General features: G+C 41.6%; 1 protein-coding gene across 2 annotated transcripts in view; it reads left to right on the top strand.

Annotated features, from left to right (window-relative positions):
• ADAMTS9 (ADAM metallopeptidase with thrombospondin type 1 motif 9) overlaps positions 1 to 21,178 on the top strand; it is a 366,908-nt gene that overhangs the window by 126,627 nt on the left and 219,103 nt on the right. For both annotated transcript variants that reach the window (XM_073592184.1, XM_073592185.1), the window contains exons 11-16: positions 385 to 492; positions 16,253 to 16,398; positions 17,266 to 17,447; positions 17,530 to 17,666; positions 19,585 to 19,702; positions 20,460 to 20,555. In XM_073592184.1, coding sequence (XP_073448285.1) covers positions 385 to 492; positions 16,253 to 16,398; positions 17,266 to 17,447; positions 17,530 to 17,666; positions 19,585 to 19,702; positions 20,460 to 20,555 — 787 coding nt within the window. The remainder of the gene's footprint in view (positions 1 to 384; positions 493 to 16,252; positions 16,399 to 17,265; positions 17,448 to 17,529; positions 17,667 to 19,584; positions 19,703 to 20,459; positions 20,556 to 21,178) is intronic.

Genomic DNA, 21,178 nt, shown 5'->3' with positions numbered 1-21,178 from the left:
CTTTGATTTTTTTTTAATCACAGCTTTGAGTTTCTTTTTTGTGTACTGTGTCCTGAGAAAAACTGCAATGTAGCCCATTGTTAATTCTCTTTAGACACTTTCAGGTCATTAATGTGTTAGTTATGTACAATGGCTGTTAATGTGCATTTGCTGGCTTTACAGCCTTTCCCTGTGTGAATGTAAACTTTGTTCCATATTTAAATAGGTTGTTTCAGGCTACATAGAGGGTCATTAACGCTGTTATAGACTTGGATCCTTTAGCCAGATAAAAGAAGCTTTGGGAAAAGTGTCATTGTAAAGTGCAGAGCAGGCAGTTTTCTGTGAATTTATATGTTATACATTAAACTGCCTGGGAATGAACTGTATCTGTTTGTCCCCGCAAAGCAAATGCAGTGCCGGAGACTGTGGTGCATTAATATGGAGGGGCCACACAAGGGCTGCCGAACACAGCACACGCCATGGGCAGATGGGACCGAATGTGAGCCGGGAAAGGTGAGAAAATGATTTTAATAGGGTTTCAAGAATAAAGACCTGTGAATGTAAAACAGATGTAACTATAATTATATACATTTTTATTTCCGATCAATTTCACTACTTGCGATTTTCCGTAAAAAAAAAAAAAACGGTCATTGTGAGATTCGATTCTGTTAGTGGTCCCCCATGAAGGGGGACAAAGATAGAAATATAAGCCTGACATAGGTTCTAACCTTCCCCTACCCCATCCAGGAAACAAGGTAAAGGCTTGGCTGGAGTTTCACTTTTTAATCCGTTGCCGCCTGCCTAACACATATGTGCAGCATCAAAAGGGTGGGCTTTAAAGCCCACACGTTGCACATATGCGTCACTGGGCGGCCTATGTTTCTCTGCTGAGAGCACACTTACTGCGCGCTCTCAGCACATAGATCAAGCTGTCAAAGATAGCTCTTGGTTGCCACCAACTATCAAGAACTGGGACTGGCCCCTGATCATCTGACCACTGTGACAGCCAGTTACATTGGTCACATGATTGTCGAAACTCCCCCCCACTTTGGCCATTCAGAACCAAAGGGACGTCAGGACAGGCAGGGTTAAAGTGCATTTCTAATGTGGTGTCAAGGGTTGGTTTTGGGATCAGTCTAGATGTACTCGTATTGGTTTCAATTTCAATTAGGCTTTAAAACAGAGGCTTTAAAGCCTAATTGAAATCTCCACTTAGCTAAAAACATTCCAGGAGCCGCAAAACAAAAGGTGTGCAAAGTCTTATATGCCTCGTTTCCACTGAGCGGATCGGTTCGGGTCGGTACAGTTTGAATGGCCTAGAATGGTCCGGTCTATTCTGGTGAGCGTTTCCACTGCAAATGGGACCACAAGGAGCCATACAGGGTTTAGAAAAAATGCCTCAGCATAGCACAGCAGAGGGTTTTCTGTCAGCCAAACAGTGGAATGTATCGTAGCTCCGCCCTAACCCAACCGTTCCATTTTCTATGGCCCCACATCTGAAGCAGGACCCTGAATGGAGTGGTACGGTTCGGTTGTATGGGCCGCTTTCATAATGGAAACACCCAAAATAGCGTACCGTACCGAACCGAACCGATCCGCTCAGTGGAAACGAGGCAATAGATTATCTTCTTTAAAAAATCACCCATGGCCTAAGTAAAAAAGCCTGTTTCATGCCAGCGTGCAGCAGAGTGTGACCCTTCCTCTCTGTGGGGAAGCAGACATTTCTCTACAGAAGTCTGACACACCCCTTGCTGTCAGAGCCCATAACAGTGTATGAACAAGAAGCTTCTTGGCACGATCACTAGGGGCTCTTTTTTTCATATCAAGTCAACACGCATTCAATACATCTTCTTTATACTCCTAAATTCTAAATTGTGTAGTCCAGTGCTGTCACTATCAGTGATGACTAGGACTTGGATCCGAATCCACATGTGTGAGCTCTCCAGGAAGTCACCTGTATGGGCCAATCATCTGCATCTGGACATTCCTGGCTTAAAGGCACATGTGTATTTACCCCCCCCCACCCCCCGGGGGGGAATGCTCTGGTAGCAAATGATTGGCAGGTGACAGTTTCATGGTGGGCTCATCCACTTGGGTTTGGAACATGTCTGAGCTCATTAATAGTCACTATCATAAAGTCAAGAAGGTGGTCCAAAACACAAGTGGTTGAAATAGGCTACAGGAAATCCACAACACTAATATATAACAAAAGATGAAAAAATAAGGTACAAATAAGTATTTTATTTAACAAATGGCAGTTGTTCATGATACACAGTGATTTAGCTAAATAAATGTTGTCCAGTTAGGGTTTATATATACTTTCAGTGCTCCAAAAAATATATAACATCCCAAGCTAGCTGTTGTGCCACTAATGTGTTTTAAAAGCTTTTTGTTCTTTTGCTCATAATATATTTTGGCCTATAAAAGAAACATCATGGAGGTGGTGATGTCACACAGGAAGCAGTAAAAGTCCAGCACAAAGAGGCAGAAAATTCCCATGTCCCGCTCTCCTTTCCCACCGTTACACTTGGCTGCCCTCGAATCGTAGGCCCAGGAAACAACCTCAGAGATGTATTGTGGTAAAAATGGCCCTGCTGTTCCCTTTATCTAGAATGATGCTTTAAAATAGCTCCGTCCACAATTAAACAGATAACTTCAGAAATGGAGACAATGATCGCTGGCCCGTGCCAGCAAATATCCCGTTATCTCCTAATGCTGGGGCTTTAATAGGAAAGCGTAATGTAATCTTCCTGCTTCACATCAGTCATATTGTATGCTTCTTTCCTGCATATTAGACAGAGCAAAATAACCTTGTCCTATGGATCCTTCTTAAGAACAGGTTTACTGTTTATAAAAGAAATAGTTTTTTGCTATCACTGACAAATTGGAAGGTAGATATAAACCATACCTGGATGACATTTCGTTTTAAAACACTGTGGGTGTATTTGAAAAATAAAAATTGCATAGCAATTCACTTAAAGGTGCATGTACAGTTGTGCTCATAAGTTTACATATCCTGGCAGAATTTATGATTTCTTGGCCATTTTTCAGAGAATATGAATGAAAACACAAAAACTTTTCTTTCACTCATGGTTAGTGTTTGGCTGAAGCCATTAATTATCAAATCAACTGTGTTTACTCTTTTTAAATCATAATAACAGCAGAAACTAGCCAAATGATCCTGATCAAAAGTTTACATACCCCAGTTCTTAATACCGTGTGTTGCCCCCTTTAACATCAATGACAGCTTGAAGTCTTTTCTGGTATTTGTGGATGAGGCTCTTTATCTTCTCAGATGGTAAAGCTGCCCATTCCTCTTGGCAAAAAGCCTCCAGTTCCTGTAGATTCTTGGGCTGTCTTGCATGAACGGCACGTTTGAGATCTCCCCAGAGTGGCTCAATGATAGTGAGGTCAGGAGACTGAGATGGCCACTCCAGAACCTTCACTCTATTCTGCTGTAGCCAATGACAGGTCGACTTGGCCTTGTGTTTTGGATCATTGTCATGTTGGAATGTCCAAGTACGTCCCATGCGCAGCTTCCTAGCTAATGAATGCAAATGTTCCTCCAGTATTTTTTTATAACAAGCTGCATTCATCTTGCCATCAATTTTGACCAAATTCCATGTGCCCTTGTAGCTCACACATCCCCAAAACATCAGCGATCCACCTCCGCGTTTCACAGTAGGAATGGTGTACCTTTTTATCATAGGCCTTGTTGGCTCCTCTCCAAATGTAGCGTTTATGGTTGTGGCCAAAAAGCTCAATTTTAGTCTCATCACTCCAAATGACTTTGTGCCAGAAGGTTTGTAGCTTGTCTCTGTGCTGTTTGGCATATTATAAGCGGGATACTTTGTGGCATTTGCGTAGTAATGGCTTTCTTCTGGTGACTAGACCATGCAGCCCATCTTTCTTCAAGTGTCTCCTTATTGTGCATCTTGAAACAGCCACACCACATGTTTTCAGAGAGTCCTGTATTTCACCTGAAGTTATTTGTGGGTTTTTCTTTGCATCCGGAACAATTTTCCTGGCAGTTGTGACTGAAATTTTAGTTGGTCTACCTGACCGTGTTTTGGTTTCAATAGAACCCCTCATTTTCCACTTCTTGATTAGAGTTTGAACACTGCTGATTGGCATTCTCAATTCCTTGGATATCTTTTTATATCCCTTTCCTGTTTTATACAGTTCAACTACCTTTTCCCGCAGATCCTTTGACAATTCTTTTGCTTTCCCCATGACTCAGAATTCCGAAACGTCAGTTCAGCACTGGATGAAAGAAGCAAGGGTCTGTCAGGAGTCCAGAAACTCATTGACCTTTTATACACACATAGGGCTGGTGCTACCACTAGGCAAACTAGGCGGCCGCCTAGGGTGCACTGCTACCTAGGGCGCCGGTCTGCTATGTAAGTTTTCGGTGCTGTATTATACTGTAAATACCTCTGTAATAAATGTTATAACCTCTAGAGGGCTCTGCTGGGATAAAGCGTGCGTATCTAGGGGGACATAAGGGGTGCCTCTGCTGCATGTTACTCAGGCAGTCGCTCTGTAGTTGCATTATAGAGATGTAGCACTGGAGGACATGTCCTGATGGAGTGGAAGCAAATATCCCCTAACTCTATGATCAGTGCGCTCTACTGCAGCCGCATGCTAGCGCCAGCTTCTGTCACACTGATGCAAAGGGGGTGGATTCAGGGACAGAGCCAGGGGGGCGGCAAAATGAGGTTTCGCCAGGGGGGTCAAAAATCCTTGCACCAGCCCTGTACACACACACTAATTACAAGCAAACAGATCACAGGTGAGGATGGTTACCTTTAATAGCCATTTAGACCTCTTTGTGTCAACTTGTGTGCATGTTATCAGGCCAGAATCACCAGGGTATGTAAACTTTTGATCAGGGTCATTTTGGTAGTTTCTGTTGTCATTATGATTTAACCACTTCAGCCCCGGAAGATTTGACCCCCTTCCTGACCAGAGCATTTTTTGCAATTCGGCACTGCGTCGTTTTAACTGACAATTGCGCGGTCGTGTGACGTGGCTACCAAACAAAATTGACGTCCTTTTTTTCCCACAAATAGAGCTTTCTTTTGGTGGTATTTGATCACCTCTGCGATTTTTATTTTTTGCGCAATAAACAAAATAAGAGCGACAATTTTGAAAAAAACGCATTATTTTTTACATTTTGCTATAATAAATATCCCCCAAAAATATATAAAAAAACATTTTTTTTCCTCAGTTTAGGCCAATCGTATTCTTCTACATATTTTTGGTAAAAAAAAATCGCAATAAGCGTTTAATAATTGGTTTGCGCAAATGTTATAGCGTTTACTAAATAGGGGATTGTTTTATGGCATTTTTATTAATCATTTTTTTTTTTACTAGTAATGGCGGCGATCAGAGATTTTTATTGTGACTGCGACATTATGGAGGACATTTTTGACACATTTTTGGGACCATTGTCATTTATACAGCGATCAGTGCAATTAAAAATGCACTGATTACTGTGTAAATGACACTGGCAGTGAAGGGGTTAACCACTAGGGGGCGAGGAGGGGTTAAGTGTGTCCTAGGGAGTGATTACTAACTGTAGGGGGAAGGGCTGTATGTGTGACGTCACTGATCTCTGCTCCGATGACAGGGAGCAGAGATCGAGTGACACTTGTCACTAGGCAGAACGGGGAGATGCTGTTTACAACGGCATCTCCCCGTTCGTCCTCTCCGTGAGGCGTTCGCGGGTATCCCCGCGGCAATCGAGTCCGCGGGACCCGCGACCCGACTCACGGAGCTCCCGGCCGACGCGCGCACACGCAATTGCACGACGGGCAATTCAAATGGACGTACAGGTACGCCCATTTGCCCAGCCGTGCCATTCTGCTGACGTACATCGGCATGCGCCGGTCGAGAACCGGTTAAAAAGAGTAACGCACAGTTGATTGATAATAAAGGGCTTCAGCCAAACACTAACTATGAGTGAAAGAAATGTTTTGTGTTATCATTCATATTCTCTGAAAAATGGCCAAGAAATCATAAATTCTGCCAGGGTATGTAAACGTATAAGCACAACTGTACATTCGTTCTGTGCAAATGAGGCAAAAAATGAATGTTTTTAGACTATTTCTTGTACTGGTTAAATGTTTTTCATTGTAAAATGGCAAAAATGCATTTGGCCACTAGATGGTGCTAAGTATCACAGAAATGTCATATAGTACTTAGTGCCACCTAGTGTCCAAATGCTGTATTTTCCATTTGTAATCAATGAAAAACATTCTACCAGCAAAGAAATTAGCCTAGTAACAATTGTTTATTTGCCAATTTTCACGGAACGAAAGTACATGCACTTTCAATGAGTGAATTGCTATGCAATTTTTTCATAAATACACCCCTATGTATCATAAACAATCACCACTTTTTTACATAGTTTGTTATTACCTTTTTTTCTGCCTTCTTTGCAACACAGTGCTGCTGATCTTCTGCAGCCTAATTGCAGTAATTTCCTGTCAACAAGCATTCCAACAATGGCTACACACCATTGTTAAGGGCTGGCTTCCTGACAACGATGAACCATACCTGTGCAATGTGTGTCAGCATTGCCACTTGTAGTCTCATAGGTGAGAGGGGTACTGTTACCCTTCCTACTGACCATAGTTTACTCCCACTGATAAAGCCAGAGGCTTTGTTTACTCCAACTGACCGCCAAGACTTAGTCTTTGTTTTCTCCCACTGATCACCAAGCCCGAGGCTTTGTTTATTCCCACTGACTACCAATCCTGAGTCTTTGTTTACTCCCACTGACCACCAAGCCAAAGGCTTTGTTTACTCCCACTGACTACCAAGCCCGAGGCTTTGTTTACTCCACTGACCACCAAGCCCGAGGCTTTGTTTACGTCAACTGACTACCAAGCCTGATTCTTTGTTTACTCCCACTGACCACCAAGTCCGAGGCTTTGTTTACGCCAACTGACTACCAAGCCTGATTCTTTGTTTACTCCCACTGACCAGCAAGTCTGAGGCTTTGTTTACTCCCACTGACCACCAATCCTGAAGCTTTGTTTACTCCTGACGCTGGGGCATTTTCTATTCCCACTGACTATAGTCTTGTCCCCCTGAAATCTGAAGGGCAGTAAACTGGATGTTTGTTTAAAAGGTTTATGGACCCCTGCACTAAAGTATTCAAAGCTAGTTTATAGTTTTGCTTTTATTTAAGTGAAGCCAGGCAAGTGCAAGAGAACATTGCACATGTTGGCTGTGAACAGATGTTTGAGGAGCCAGCCACACCATTGCATTGCACAATGCCATATGTTTATATGCATTGCATTAAGGCTTTCTAATGTACCAGAGCATGTAGCATTTCTGGCAGCGCACTGCACAGCAAAGCATTAGTGCTTTGGGACAGTGCATTTGTTGTGTCCTATAGTCTGGAAGACACAGTTTAGAGTGCAGCACATGCAGCCTTCTGAGTGTATCATAACAGGAACAGGAACTGAAACAAACTTGTACAGAGTATAGAAAGTATTATACATAAAACAACTGTAAATAGTGACATCTACAGGCCAGAGGTATTAACACCACAGTGTTGGGTTGCCATTCAGAATGGCATGGTATTGCAACAACACAAGTAATGTTGCCACACATTACCACAAGGTAGTAGTGTTATGGACTCTGAAACAAGCATGAGTTTTCTTAACCAAGAATGCAGAGTATACTTTTAATAAAATCACCAGCATGTACCGTATTTAAAATTGGAGAACCTGTTGTTAAAAGGCCTCACAGCCTAAAGAGATAGTTACAATAGGGCCATCAGAAGCAGAAAGTCCATACTGGGTGTAATTATTGGTATAAAATTTGACATGGCACTTGTTGATAAGGAAGGAATTCCATTCTCCTAGTGGAATAGAAATTCCATTTATGTCCTCTGTGAAAAGGAATAAAGTTACCTGCATTGTTCAGAGTTATTCTCTCCTCTTGACCCTTTCAGGAGTTTTGGTTTAAGGAAGGTTCAAGTACGGAAACCTTAATCAAATAGCTCATATAAAAGATTCATAAACAGAAAGGATCAGTTTTACTTCCTGAATTTTTTTAAAATCCAGTAACTGAGATTTAAAGGAAAATGCAAGTGTGTTTTTACCGCCCTCGACTGCCCCCCTTTAAGCTACAAAGGCAGCCAGACAGGGGTGTATACATGTTGCGATGCTTCTCAAGAGTTATCAAGAAAAATCATGTTGAGATTGCGGCGTGGTGGGTTGGCATTTTAAGGGTTTAAACAGACAGTGAGGTGGCAACATATCACCTCCTCCTTGCCTGTTAAATGCCTCTGGAAAGCTTTCCACTGCGGATCACATTTTAGAGGAGCAGCAGGCTCTGCCACTAGTGCAAACCCAGAAAGGGGTATTTTGCTCACCCTTCACTGATTTCTGAGAAGAGGGGAGGAATGCCGTTCCTCTGAATCATTTGGTTATGTGTTTGTGTGTAGTGTTTGATCTTGTGCTATTTAGGTCAATTTAAAATAAAAAACAATGACATTTTTCAAAGCCTAGCAAATTATCAGTCTCAAGACAATATACAATGTAGAATATTTACCTGGTTGTTAGTGTATGTAAACGCAAAACGTTTTCCTTTTTTGGTTTGAAGCCAAAATCAAATCAAATTTTTATTGCTACCTTGTCCTGGTGTCCATTGGACCATTGTCACTCATACGGAAAGAGAGGGGAAGAAACATTTTAGAATTGCCACCAGATTAAGAGCTGAAGGTAAATCATCTAGTGAGTTTCCTTTATTTTCCTGTTTTGTTTCCAGGACAGGAAGTAATAATAAATCTCCACAGTGAGACAAAGACAGCAAAAATATGGGTTTTAATCCCTATACAAAACTTTAATTTTCTAAAAAAAGGCCTGGGCTATACGTGCATTTAAAAAATATCTGTCAAACATATTTTGTAGTCCATAGCATAATAAAATAATATACTAAGCAACTTTAAGCAGGCCTTGCACTTTAAGCAAGGTCTGCTTACTTGGTGTGGCCACCTTTCAATAAATTATGCATACAAGTGCAAAAAATAGATAATATACTTCTCTTTCCCCACTTCTGTAGTGTGGGGGGTGATGTCTTCTTCCTGCCGGCAATATCCCTGGAAACGCTGGGTAGTCCAAATCTCACGAGAAGACACTGTAGCGCAATGCAGGGTCATCTTCTTATGAGATTTGAGCTACTCAACATTCCCTGAGATCTGGCTAGAAGGACGATGACGTCGCCCTTGCCAAGGACTGCGGGAGGAGGCCAGGAAATATTAGTTCTGGCTATTAGGTTGTATCATATAATTATGGAGACTGCTTCACGCATTGACTTGCTAGGGCTGGTCATATGACCAAATGTCAAGGTATGTCAGATTTCAGGCAAAGCTGTTTGCCAATTGGTCATGTGGCCATGGCCAGAGCAGGATTAAGAAAGTCTATTCTTTAACCTCTCTCCTGTTGTGTCTTCTTATTGCTACATTTCGATCAACAACTGTAGGTATTAGTCGCTTCATGCATTGTGTTGCCCGTTCCAACCTTTATTACTGTTAGTAGCATCATGGGGCACAATGGTACTACATAAATCATTGTTAATGTAGAACTATAATGCAAATTTTTTTTAATTCATTTTGGATAGCGCAAGGGAGGGTTATAACCCCCATCAGATTTTTTTACGCCATGTGTGTCCCATTGCAGAGATTTCCCTCCACTTCCTGTCCCACAGCCAAACAGGAAGTGAGAGGAAATCCCTGCACATTAAGCAAATTCCTTGGGGAAGTTCACCAGAACTAGTGTGCCAATTGGAATATTTCCCCTCTATTACTTATCTGGAGACAACCCAAAATGTGGGATTTTCTTTCACTTTCAATGATAATGGTGAACAGGATAAATAGAGAGGGTGACTCTCCATAATGGGGGCACAGACAGCAATATAAAAACTGATATGCGTTCTAGTCCCTCTCCACCCAATCCAAAATGAAAAAAAAAGTTTTGTGTTTAATTATACTTTACGAATTTTGTGTGCTAGGAGGGTGATAAGTGTGGCAGGAAGTCCATAAAATAGTTTTGGTCTCCACATATGTTATGGTCTCCACTGTTCGTACATTGGCTATGCTGACAGTTCTATTTTTGTACTTGACTTTGTTTACTTACATTAGCCTATTACTATTTGAAATCTTGATAAAAAAAGATTGAAACAGAAAAAAAAAAGTTTTGGTCTGGTTTAAAATATATGATGCCACAGGGTTCCCTGTATACTTTGATGGGTGTATTAACATGGCATGGATGTAAAATAAATTTGAGGATGAAAAACAGGGATCCGGTCAAGTAGGCTGTGCCCACTCTATGGCCTCTATGCACACGGACATTAACATGCTGACATATATTCCAGCGTAAACTCCCTGTTGCTTTCCCGCACCCAGGGAGCTGCAGGTGCCAATACAAGTGACTGGCTGTATTCTGTCATACTAATGTAAATGCGGTTTGCTTCTGCATGCGACGTATTCCTTTAAACCTGCCACTTCCACATTTGTGAAGTAAACCATATGCAATGAAGAAGCAGTCAGCGTTTACATGAGTACAGCCACATATGGTGTTTTACGATTGTCTAAATGCTATTAATTTGCCTTAGTAGTCCATAATTAACTGGTTGCTCTATTAATACGTAACAAGTAAAGTCAGGGCTGTATTCTAATCTCTGCAGGTATTTTACCTATTGATCATTTAACAGGTGATAGGTATATTGTTACTTGTGCATTCCAACAAGTAGCCTGGCCAAGCCATTGTTTCAGTTCAATCTTCCATATGCAGGTCTGACTGATGGAGCTGTCAGCTTCTTCCTGGGGATTATTGAAACTACCTTGGCCATATAAGTAGTAATGGAGCTCTGGTGTCTCATTAATCAAATGAAACTCTCCTGTATTGTAAAGGAAGCTGCACTGGCTTTATCAGCGCAATCTGATTCCTGCATTGCTGAAATTAGGAAATATAATCACATTCTTTAAAGGAACGCATCAGTCAAACATGAAGATTCTGCACTCAGTGGAATTCTTCATTTAGAAAGAAAGACCTTTCTACCATAATTAAATACATTACAGGGATTTTAGCAATTGTCATTGCAGACTCTTACCTGTTCCTGCTCTGTGTATACTGACCAGTGGCGTCTCCAGCTTTCAAATTTAGGGGGGGCACATGGGGGGACAGGGACAAAAGTAGGGGGCAACTATAAAATGCATATATATATATATATATATATATATATATATATATATATATATATATATCCTGGGGCCCTTTACTACGACCCCACAACGGGCCCTTTCACATGTTCTGCAGTGAGCTCCCTTCCTACTGTATTGGGGTCCCCCAGGGTGGCAGAAAACAAGAGATATATGTCACCAGCATATCAAGAAAATATAAGGATCCAAAGCAGTGGGAGAACTATCAGGGTTGCAAAGGTTGTCTTGCCTCCGGGCCCTGGTGTTCTGCCACTGTGGGGTTCCCCAGCCTCCTCTTGCTGTCCTGCCCCTGCTATTGACAGCGCTGGTCTGGCATCTCTTGGAATTTACAGGCTGGTCCTCCTGTCCTAAGGACGGGAGAAATCAGTCTGTTTTTTCAGTAACTGAAAGTCCTGGTGGAGTCCTTCCTGCAACTCGCTCTTCTCCCTGCCAATGAGGATGCAGGTGAAGGAGCAGATCAGGCGGCCGTGGTTTTGTGAACGCTCGCATTATGCAGTGTCAGCGAGCAGGGGAGGGGGGAGGAATCACCCGCAGGAGCTGACTGGGGACTCTCTCCCTCTTAGACATTGATTTTTTTGTCTAAGAGGGAGATGGTGGGGCACAGCATAATTTTGGGGGGGTCAGGGCCCCCTCTGCCCCCCCCTAGGGTCGCCATTGATACTGACTTATGCATTCCACTCAGTTATTCCTTACTGAGCCTTATTTATATTTTTATAGTCTAAGAGCCATTATGCGTTACTGCATTTACATAGTTACATAGTTGGTGAAGTTGAAAAAAGACACAAGTCCATCAAGTCCAACCTATGTGTGTGATTATATGTCAGTATTACATTGTATATCCCTGTATGTTGCGGTCGTTCAGGTGCTTATCTAATAGTTTCTTGAAACTATCAATGCTCCCCGCTGAGACCACCGCCTGTGGAAGGGAATTCCACATCCTTGCCGTTCTTACAGTAAAGAACCCTCTACGTAGTCTAAGGTTAAACCTCTTTTCTTCTAAATTTAATGAGTGGCCACAAGTTTTGTTAAACTCCCTTCTACGAAAAAGTTTTATCCCTATTGTGGGGTCACCAGTATGGTATTTGTATATTGAAATCATATCTCCTCTCAAGTGTCTCTTCTCCAGAGAGAATAAGTTCAGTGCTCGCAACCTTTCTTCATAACTAATATCCTCCAAACCCTTTATTAGTTTTGTTGCCCTTCTTTGTACTTGCTCCATTTCCAGTACATCCTTCCTGAGAACTGGTGCCCAGAACTGGACAGCATACTCTAGCTGCGGCCGGACCAGAGTCTTGTAGAGCGGGAGGATTATTGTTTTATCTCTGGAGTTGATCCTCTTTTTAATGCATGCCAATATTTTGTTTGCTTTGTTAGCAGCAGCTTGGCATTGCTTATCATCCTCTCCAAGAGTTTACATACTATTGATGTTAGGCTAACTGGTCTGTAATTCCCAAGGATGTACTTTGGGCCCTTTTTAAATATTGGTGCTACATTGGCTTTTCTCCAATCAGCTGGTACCATTCCAGTCAGTAGACTGTCAGTAAAAATTAGGAACAATGGTCTGGCAATTACTTGACTGAGTTCCCTAAGTACCCTCGGGTGCAAGCCATCTGGGCCCAGTGATTTATTAATGTTAAGTTTCCCAAGTCTAATTTTAGTTCTGTCCTCTGTTAACCATGGAGGTGCTTCCTGTGATGTGTCATGAGGATAAACACTGCAGTTCTGGTTACTGAAGCCCCTCGATGCCCTTATAAAGACTGAGGAGAAAAATAAATTCAATACCTTCGCCATTTCCCCATCCTTTGTAACCAGATGTCCGTCCTCATTCTTTATGGGGCCAATATGGTCTGTCCTCCCTTTTTTACTGTTTACACACTTAAAGAATTTCTTGGGATTTTTTTTGCTCTCCTCCGCTATGTGTCTTTCATGTTCTATCTTAGCCGTCCTTATTGCACCCTTACATTTCTTGTTGCATTCTTTATAAAGTCTGAATGCTGATGATGATCCCTCAACCTTGTATTTTTTGAAGGCCTTCTCCTTTGCTTTTATATGCATTTTTTACATTTGAGTTAAGCCACCCAGGACTTTTGTTCGCTCTTTTAAATTTTTTACCCAATGGGATGCATTGGCTAATGCCCTTATTTAATATGCTCTTAAAGCAAACCCATTTCTCCTCCGTGTTCTTTGTTCCTCATATTTTATCCCAATTTATGCCTTCTAGCAAGGTTCATAGTTTAGGGAAGTTGGCTCAGTGTCTTTGTATTCCCCTTATGTTTCCTATTTGTGTGATTTATACTGAAGCCAATTGACCTGTGATTGCTGTTACCTAAATTGCCCCGTATTTCCATATCCGTGATCAAGTCTGTATTGTTGGTAATCAGTAGATCCAGTAACGCTTTATTTCTAATTGGTGCGTCTACCATCTGACCCATAAAATTGTCCTGCAAGACATTTAGGAACTGGCGAGCCTTAGATGAATGCGCGGTTTCCTCCGCCCAGTCTATGTCTGGATAGTTAAAATCCCCCGTTATGATAACACTTCCTATCCTTGCTGCTAATCCAAATTGTGATAGGAGATCTGTCTCCCCTTCTTCCCTCAGGTTAGGCGGCCTATAGCATACTCCCAGTATTATTTTTTGCATTGTGGTGACACACATGTACTGTATGTAACATTCATTGTGTTAGGCAACCCATTCCTTTTGAATAGGATGCCAACACTCCACAAAACACATTGAACTAGACATGGTTCACATCCAGGCGTTGTAGTACACTACGATACAGAAACTTTCAGTGCCCTGGTTAGGTTAGTTGGACTGCCATTCTAATTTAATGAATAGCTATTGATATGTATTTTCATATTCTTTCCAAGCAGTAAGTGAGCTTTAAAACAAGCTTTTATTGACCTCTGTAACTGCAGGCACCATGTAACAATTCACCCCTCAGATTTCAAAGATGCACTATCATTTGACTGTAGAAAACATCATTTAATCCACTATCTTAAATACAGTGTCATACAATACAGTTACTGTCTAACTGAATCATAAAATGGTCCTGTTTGAGTAAGGCCAATCCCCATGGATCCAACATAACCTACACCCAGACTTTGACTGCTACCTCCTAAACCTTAATGATGATTCCCTAGAATTTCAGTAGGGGTAGTCTCCTGACCAGAGATCCCCTTGGATGATGGCTATCAATAAAATTACTGCTCTACTGAATGATAGAATGGCCCTCTTTAGGAATGGTGGGTCCCCATGGATCCAACATAACCTATCCCCAGACTTTGACTGCTGCCTTGTAAACCTTAATGATGAATCTCTAGATATGGTCCAGATGACTTGTAGTAGCCTCCTGACCAGAGATTCCTTTAGATGATGACTATCAATACAATTACTGCTATACTGAACGATAACCTCTCTAGGAAGGTGGGGTCCCCATGTATCCAACATAACCTACCTCCAGACTGTGACTGCTGCCTCCCAATGAATCTCTAGAATGTTCAAGATAACTTGGAGTAGTCTCCTGACCACAGATCCCCTTGGATGATGACTATCAATACAATCGCTGCTATACTGAACGATAACCTCTCTAAGAAGGTGAAGTCCCCATGCATCCAACATAACCTACCCCCAGACTTTGACTGCTGCCTCCTAAACCTTAATGATGAATCTCTAGAATGGTCCGGATGACTTAGAGTAGCCTCCTGACCAGAGATCCCCTTGAATGATGACTATCAATACAAATACTGCTATACTGAACGATAACCTCTCTAGGAATGTAGGGTCCCCATGCATCCAACATAACCTACCCCCAGACTTTGACTGCTGCCTCCTAAACCTTAATGATGAATCTCTAGAATGGTACATGACTTGGAGTAGTCTCCTGACCACAGATTTGCTTGGATGATAACTAATGATACAATTACTGCTATAAGGATCGATAGAATGGCTTCCTGGTATATGGTCCCCAGGGATCCAACATTACCTACTCTCAGACTTTGGCCACTCCTCCCAACCCTTTCTGCTCTATAGAGAAATTTTCTTTTTTTTCTTCCTCTTACTTTTTTTTACTGGGATATCCACTCACATGCTCAGCGAATCCAGCTGTGTTTTGTATGGATCCTCCGCTTTGCTGTTGCTTGCCTGGTCCATATCTGTCTCCTTCTTTTTTGACATCATCCAATTATCTCTTCTGGGTTCTTTACAGCCTGTCCCCTGATGGCACTATTGGGCCAGCTGCAAAACATAAAAAAGAGATAACCAACCCCCGCCCTTGTGGGTAATATGCCGCTGTGCTTGTGCTGTTGAGGACCCTGAGTTCTCCTGGGGTGCATGACATAAGTATCCCTGGAGCCTGCAGGCAGCTGTACATCATCTAGTTGAAAATCCAGACGTGTTCCCCTAAAAAGTAATTTTTAAAAATCTAATTCTGAGAGAAGGTGTAGGAGTGAAATGTTAAAAACAGGATGTGGAGGTTGAAGGTCTGCTTTAATGATGATTTCCTAGACTGGCCCATATGACTCGTGATAGCCCCCTGACCACAGATCCCCTTAAGTACTTTCCCCCACCTTTTCTCTACCACTCTACCCCCTCTTGCACCTTTTTTTCTGCCCATAGGCAAGTCTGTGACCCTCCTGGTTGTAATCCACAGGTTTTTTAAAACTATGAATATTTGTTCCAATATGTGGCTATAAAAGCTGTATTGAAACCCTGGCCATGTAACTTTCTAACTTTGGCTGTTTTCTGTACTTCTTATACTGTACTTCTGATAAAACTTCCATAAACATTATTAAACAGAAAACATAATTTTAACCTGATTTCCACAGTCATTATTTCTACAGAGAACATTTTTTATGTACTATTCACCTCAAACAAGGGTAAATATGAATAAATCATTTATATTCTCAGAAGCAGAGTTGTGTGAGAACCTGTAAATAAAACATGATTTCTTCACAGTTGACTACTTCCATTGCTTATGCCTTGCAGACAGCACAGTGTATTACATCTGTATTACCTCTGTTTATCCTCACCACAGCACTGCAGGTATGGCGTGTGCATCCCGAAAGAGCGCGATTCCTCCGTTATCGATGGCTCATGGGGGTCATGGAGCCCTTTTGGGGCTTGTTCCAGATCTTGCAGCGGGGGAATTAAAACCGCCATCCGGGAGTGCAACAGACCAGAGTAAGAACACCTTACACACAAGTACTATTACTGTTTCTTTGAACATGATGTATCTATTTCTTTTCATGTTCCAATCATTTGGGCCTATTTATATAGCCATTCCCAAGTGAATTATAAATGAACACCTGGCAAACAGGAACATGTTTAACCGAAATACGTGTATGATAACTGTGTTATTCACTAAAGGAATTGTAATTCTGTTCTGCCAGTCCTGCGATCCAGGTATTCCTGACAGTTGCTGCTCTTAGGGGTACAAACCATTGAAAAGGTTAGAATTTCTTGCCTGATTGCTATTGTTTCCCCAGAGCTAGTGTTAGGATTGTCTGCTTACCTCCATTCTGCATTGCCTAAAAGTGGAACTAACCTCTCCTATCCCTTACAGCCAAAGAAGCTGCCATCCTAACCTCTGTTTGATTTGCAGTTGTCGTCATGCCGCACGTGTGATCAATTATGGCATCAGCCATTTGAAAACTTGATCGTTCAGTTGAGAGCACAAGCAAATGTAACAGTATTTATTCGCAGTATGCCCTGAATGTAACAGTTTTGGGAAACTGTTAAATCAATGGGTTTAGGTCTACTTAATAGATGTTACTTGGCATAGCTGAGCATACATGTTGATTGTAATGTTCTGCAGTGCTCTGCAGAGTATTTAGCCTTAGGTTAGTCTGATCACATCACATTGACATACACAACCACCCTAATGTCTATGGGCACACTTGGGCTGTTTTATCTATGGGTCCTGTAAGGAGATTTGTACATATAACTATCTTTGGTGAGCATTTTTCAAGGCCAAAGGTGTGAACAGGTGGATATATTGAAAATTTATATCACAGTGTATCCAGAAACATTATTTGTTTTTATCTCCAGACCAAGAAATGGTGGCAAATACTGCGTGGGACGCCGAATGAAATTTAAATCCTGCAACACTGAACCTTGCACTAAGCAAAAGAGGGACTTTCGTGAAGAACAGTGTGCTGAGTTTGATGGAAAGCATTTTAATATCAATGGTCTACCTCCGAACGTTCGCTGGGTGCCAAAGTACAGCGGAAGTAAGTAGTGCCCAGAGTGCCTCTTCCACTCGTGTTGCTGAAATGAAATGCTATTGACAAACTGTTTCCTCACTGTCCGCAGTTCTAATGAAGGATCGCTGTAAACTGTTTTGCCGCGTGGCAGGAAGCACAGCCTATTATCAGCTCAGGGACAGAGTAATAGATGGGACGTCATGCGGACCAGACACAAATGACATCTGCGTGCAAGGACTGTGTCGGGTAAATAGTTACTCACTTGATTTGTGCATTGCTGAATTTCATACTGTGGTCCCCGTGAGCTAATAAATATAGCCCATAGACTTTCGCAGTGGCACACACAGAAAAAAACAAAAAAAATAAAGACATTGAAAGATGGGACCGCTGCATAAGATTTAGATCTCACTATTGGGTCCCGCATACTCAGCTCATGGCTAGCAACTGCCGCTTTCCAAATTTTGTCTTTTTACAGGGGAGATTGGAGGAAGTTAGAGTGGGTAGGATATGAGAGGAGTGTATGGGGAAGAAAAGGAAAAAAAGGAGGGGGGGGGTTTGATGGGGTTGGATTGGAGGGGGGTAGGTGGGTATGGAGAGGGAGAGTTTTTCTCTCTTCCTGGCTTCCCGTGTTTGGGATGTTGGGTCTCCAACGATGCCACTAAGAAATAGTTTACTGTTGGGAGGCCAAAGGTGTCTGTTCTTCTGCACAGGTTTGCCAGTCGTAGTTGTCTACAATATTTTAAGCATTTTTGCAGTTTACTTTTCATTTTTATGACTTATCATTTTGCATTTTTACATTTCGTTCAGCTTTTCTTTTACTGTTGGATTTTTAATTCCTATAATTCATGCATCTGTAAATAACAATTTCTATAGGATTTCAATGGAAAATCATTTTTGTTGAAATGTGCAATACTGCATTTTAGGTTAACGTTTCAGCTCTTTTGTTTGAACGATCTTATGTAAATGTTCCAGTTTTGTTGTGAGTCACCCTGAAAAGAACTATTGTACTAAAGTTCGAGAGAAAGGGCGACATACCCCTATGTCAATCACAGTTCATATTATACGATGGCCTTGAGGCTTTTATAATGATTAACTCTTTCCAGGCTGTAATTATAACATTTATTCTCAATGTAGATGTTCCCACACATCCTGCTCTAGTGAAGGGTCAAAGAAAGTGATGGAAAATTTCTCCAATGAGACAACAATAAACACACTTCTTTTTAGTCAGATTAGGAGATCTAGAGATTCCCCAGGTGTCACAAGGACAGGAAGTTAGAGGAAATCACCACAGTGAAGTCACAGAAGACAGGAAAAACCTGACCACATTCAAACCAAATAGGTTAGAATTGGAACCTCCGAATACTGAGGTGCATTTGGGAATACCGTGGCAAATCCTTATTGAAGTTCTTTGAAAGAGCCAAAAAGTAGGTGTCCCGTTAACCTAATGAAAAACGTCTTAGCAATATACCAATCCACAAACTCCAGGAGTGGGTACTAGTTTCTGGGCAATCAAGCTAAATATCATCCAGTTGAGTGCTGTTCATTGCCCCAAAACTAATGCACAATTTGGGAATCAGATAATGTTGAAGCCATGAAGGGCTCACAGCATGTAAGACATTATATACTCCTTAAGTAACATCAGCTGTGACAGATTCTTTTCTAAAGGGGAGCCTTTCGGTGATTTATAGCCTATAGTTCATTAACTACCATAAGAGAGCTAAGAATTGTGCGAAATCTGAGCCCTTATCTGGAATCAGGATTGCTGAAGGGGACTGCTTGTTATTGGAAGTGCTGCCATAGTCATAGGATTCTTAATTGTTATTGGCCCTGAGAAAAGGTACAACAGCCATTGTGGGGTCAGGTAAGATTTTTTTCCATCATGGAGTTAAATTGGTCACAGTTGCACATAAGGTTTTGACTTTCCTTCCTCTGAACCAAAACTGCTGGACATTGTCAGAGACTGATCATGATGGCTGTGTGTATTTTCGTGAGTCTAGTTGAAGTAGAAATTCAGCCCAAACTTTTTCTCTAGCTTCGGATAGAGTGGGAAGGGATAGAACCTCTGGCTAGCTTTTATTTATTGGTGTTTGTGTAGAGTATAACCTAAGCACAGGATGTACTGTACTTATTTTTCTTGGCTCTTCTCTCTATCTTTTTTTTAAAGCAAGCTGGTTGTGATCATGTCCTAAACTCAAAAGCCAGAAGAGATAAGTGTGGAGTTTGTGGTGGAGACAATTCATCCTGTAAACCCATAGAAGGAACGCATAGTTTAGTACATTATGGTAGGTAAACAGAAATTTAATTAATGCTTTGCCTTGTTTTATTGTTTAATATGCAAAGTAAGCTAAGTCTAAAACTGGACAATGAAAATAATTTGTCTGTTCCCATCCTTCATCAGCATAGTTGAGAGTAAGTGGAAACTATGTTGTCCTCCTGCATCATGATGGATGATACGCACTGCTCCTAATTTGTTTACAGTTCTTTCACATGTACATTATATGTCACAGGGACCAGTGCCTGATTACCAAATAGGCACCCGCCTATGGACTCCACGCAGTTTAGGCTGGGTTCACACTATTGCGAATTGGATGCTATGGGGGCACTTGTGCGTGCTCCCTCCCAAGCCGATCTGTGTGTTCATAAGCAGGGGCTGCATACTGAAGGTTTTTTACCTTCATACATACAATGCATGAAGGTAAAAAACCTTTAGAATCACTTTAAGCAGACCTTGCTTTTTACTGCAAGGTCAGCTTTAAGAATATGAATGTGTCCATAATCTGGGCGGAGGTTCACTTTAAGACATGATGAAAAAGATGACATAATGTCTTATTAAAACATTTTCAGACAGGATTGCATGGATCACTGTCCTCATTTAGATATAGCCTCTTAAATGACGATTTCTATTCCTTTGTTCCCTTTTACCATAGAAAGTTGTGTTTTGAAGTTATGCTACATGCATTTGGCAGCCATGTAAATCAAACAGGCTTTGTGGAGCACATCCGGCTCATTAATCAGCTTCGGCTCTTTTGTGTCTTCCAGGTTACAATACTGTGGTGCGTATTCCGGCCGGTGCTACCAACATCGATGTGCGACAGCACAGCTACTCAGGAAAACCAGAAGATGATAACTACCTTGGTAAGATCACTCTGCTGTGTCTGAACTCCTTAGAAGAATACAGATTGCAGACCATGTTATAGTCTTGGCTGGAGCTTTGTCTTCTCATTAGAGATTATAAATATTTCAGAGCTGGAGAAGACAAATAGTGCTGACATAATTTTGGCATCTATTTGCATTGGGATGAATTTTTCAAAGTTCTCCAAGATAAAGCTGAACTAATTTCCACTGATTCTGGGAGAAAGCTTTTTAGTCACTTGTAGTGTTCACTAAAGACAACCCGTCAGGTTTCCCCTAACCTGTGGAGAATTTACTACCTATGGCATTGTGTACTTATATGCTGCATGAACCTGACTCTTGTTCACCCTTCCCCCTTCCACAATTTTGCACAGTGGAGGGCTTTAGTCCTGGAACTATGCAAATGACAGCAGCTTCAAGATATTTGGTTTACTGCTTTTATGATGGTGATGTCTCTTATAATGGATATGAAAACATATAGCTCCACAGTCTCATAACCAACATGGAGTCTTCCTTTGCATAGCCCTGGCCAGGACTTTACAGGTCCAGTCCCAGGCTGTGTACACCACAGGTAGCCAGTGCTATGTGAGATCTGAGACCATAAAATGCCCATTCAATTCTTGAAG

This window comes from Aquarana catesbeiana, linkage group LG07 (assembly GCF_042186555.1).
Source record: "Aquarana catesbeiana isolate 2022-GZ linkage group LG07, ASM4218655v1, whole genome shotgun sequence".
NCBI classification, from domain to species: domain Eukaryota; kingdom Metazoa; phylum Chordata; class Amphibia; order Anura; family Ranidae; genus Aquarana; species Aquarana catesbeiana.
The sequence above is the reverse complement of the archived record's forward strand: the minus strand, read 5'-3'. Positions and strand labels throughout refer to the sequence as shown.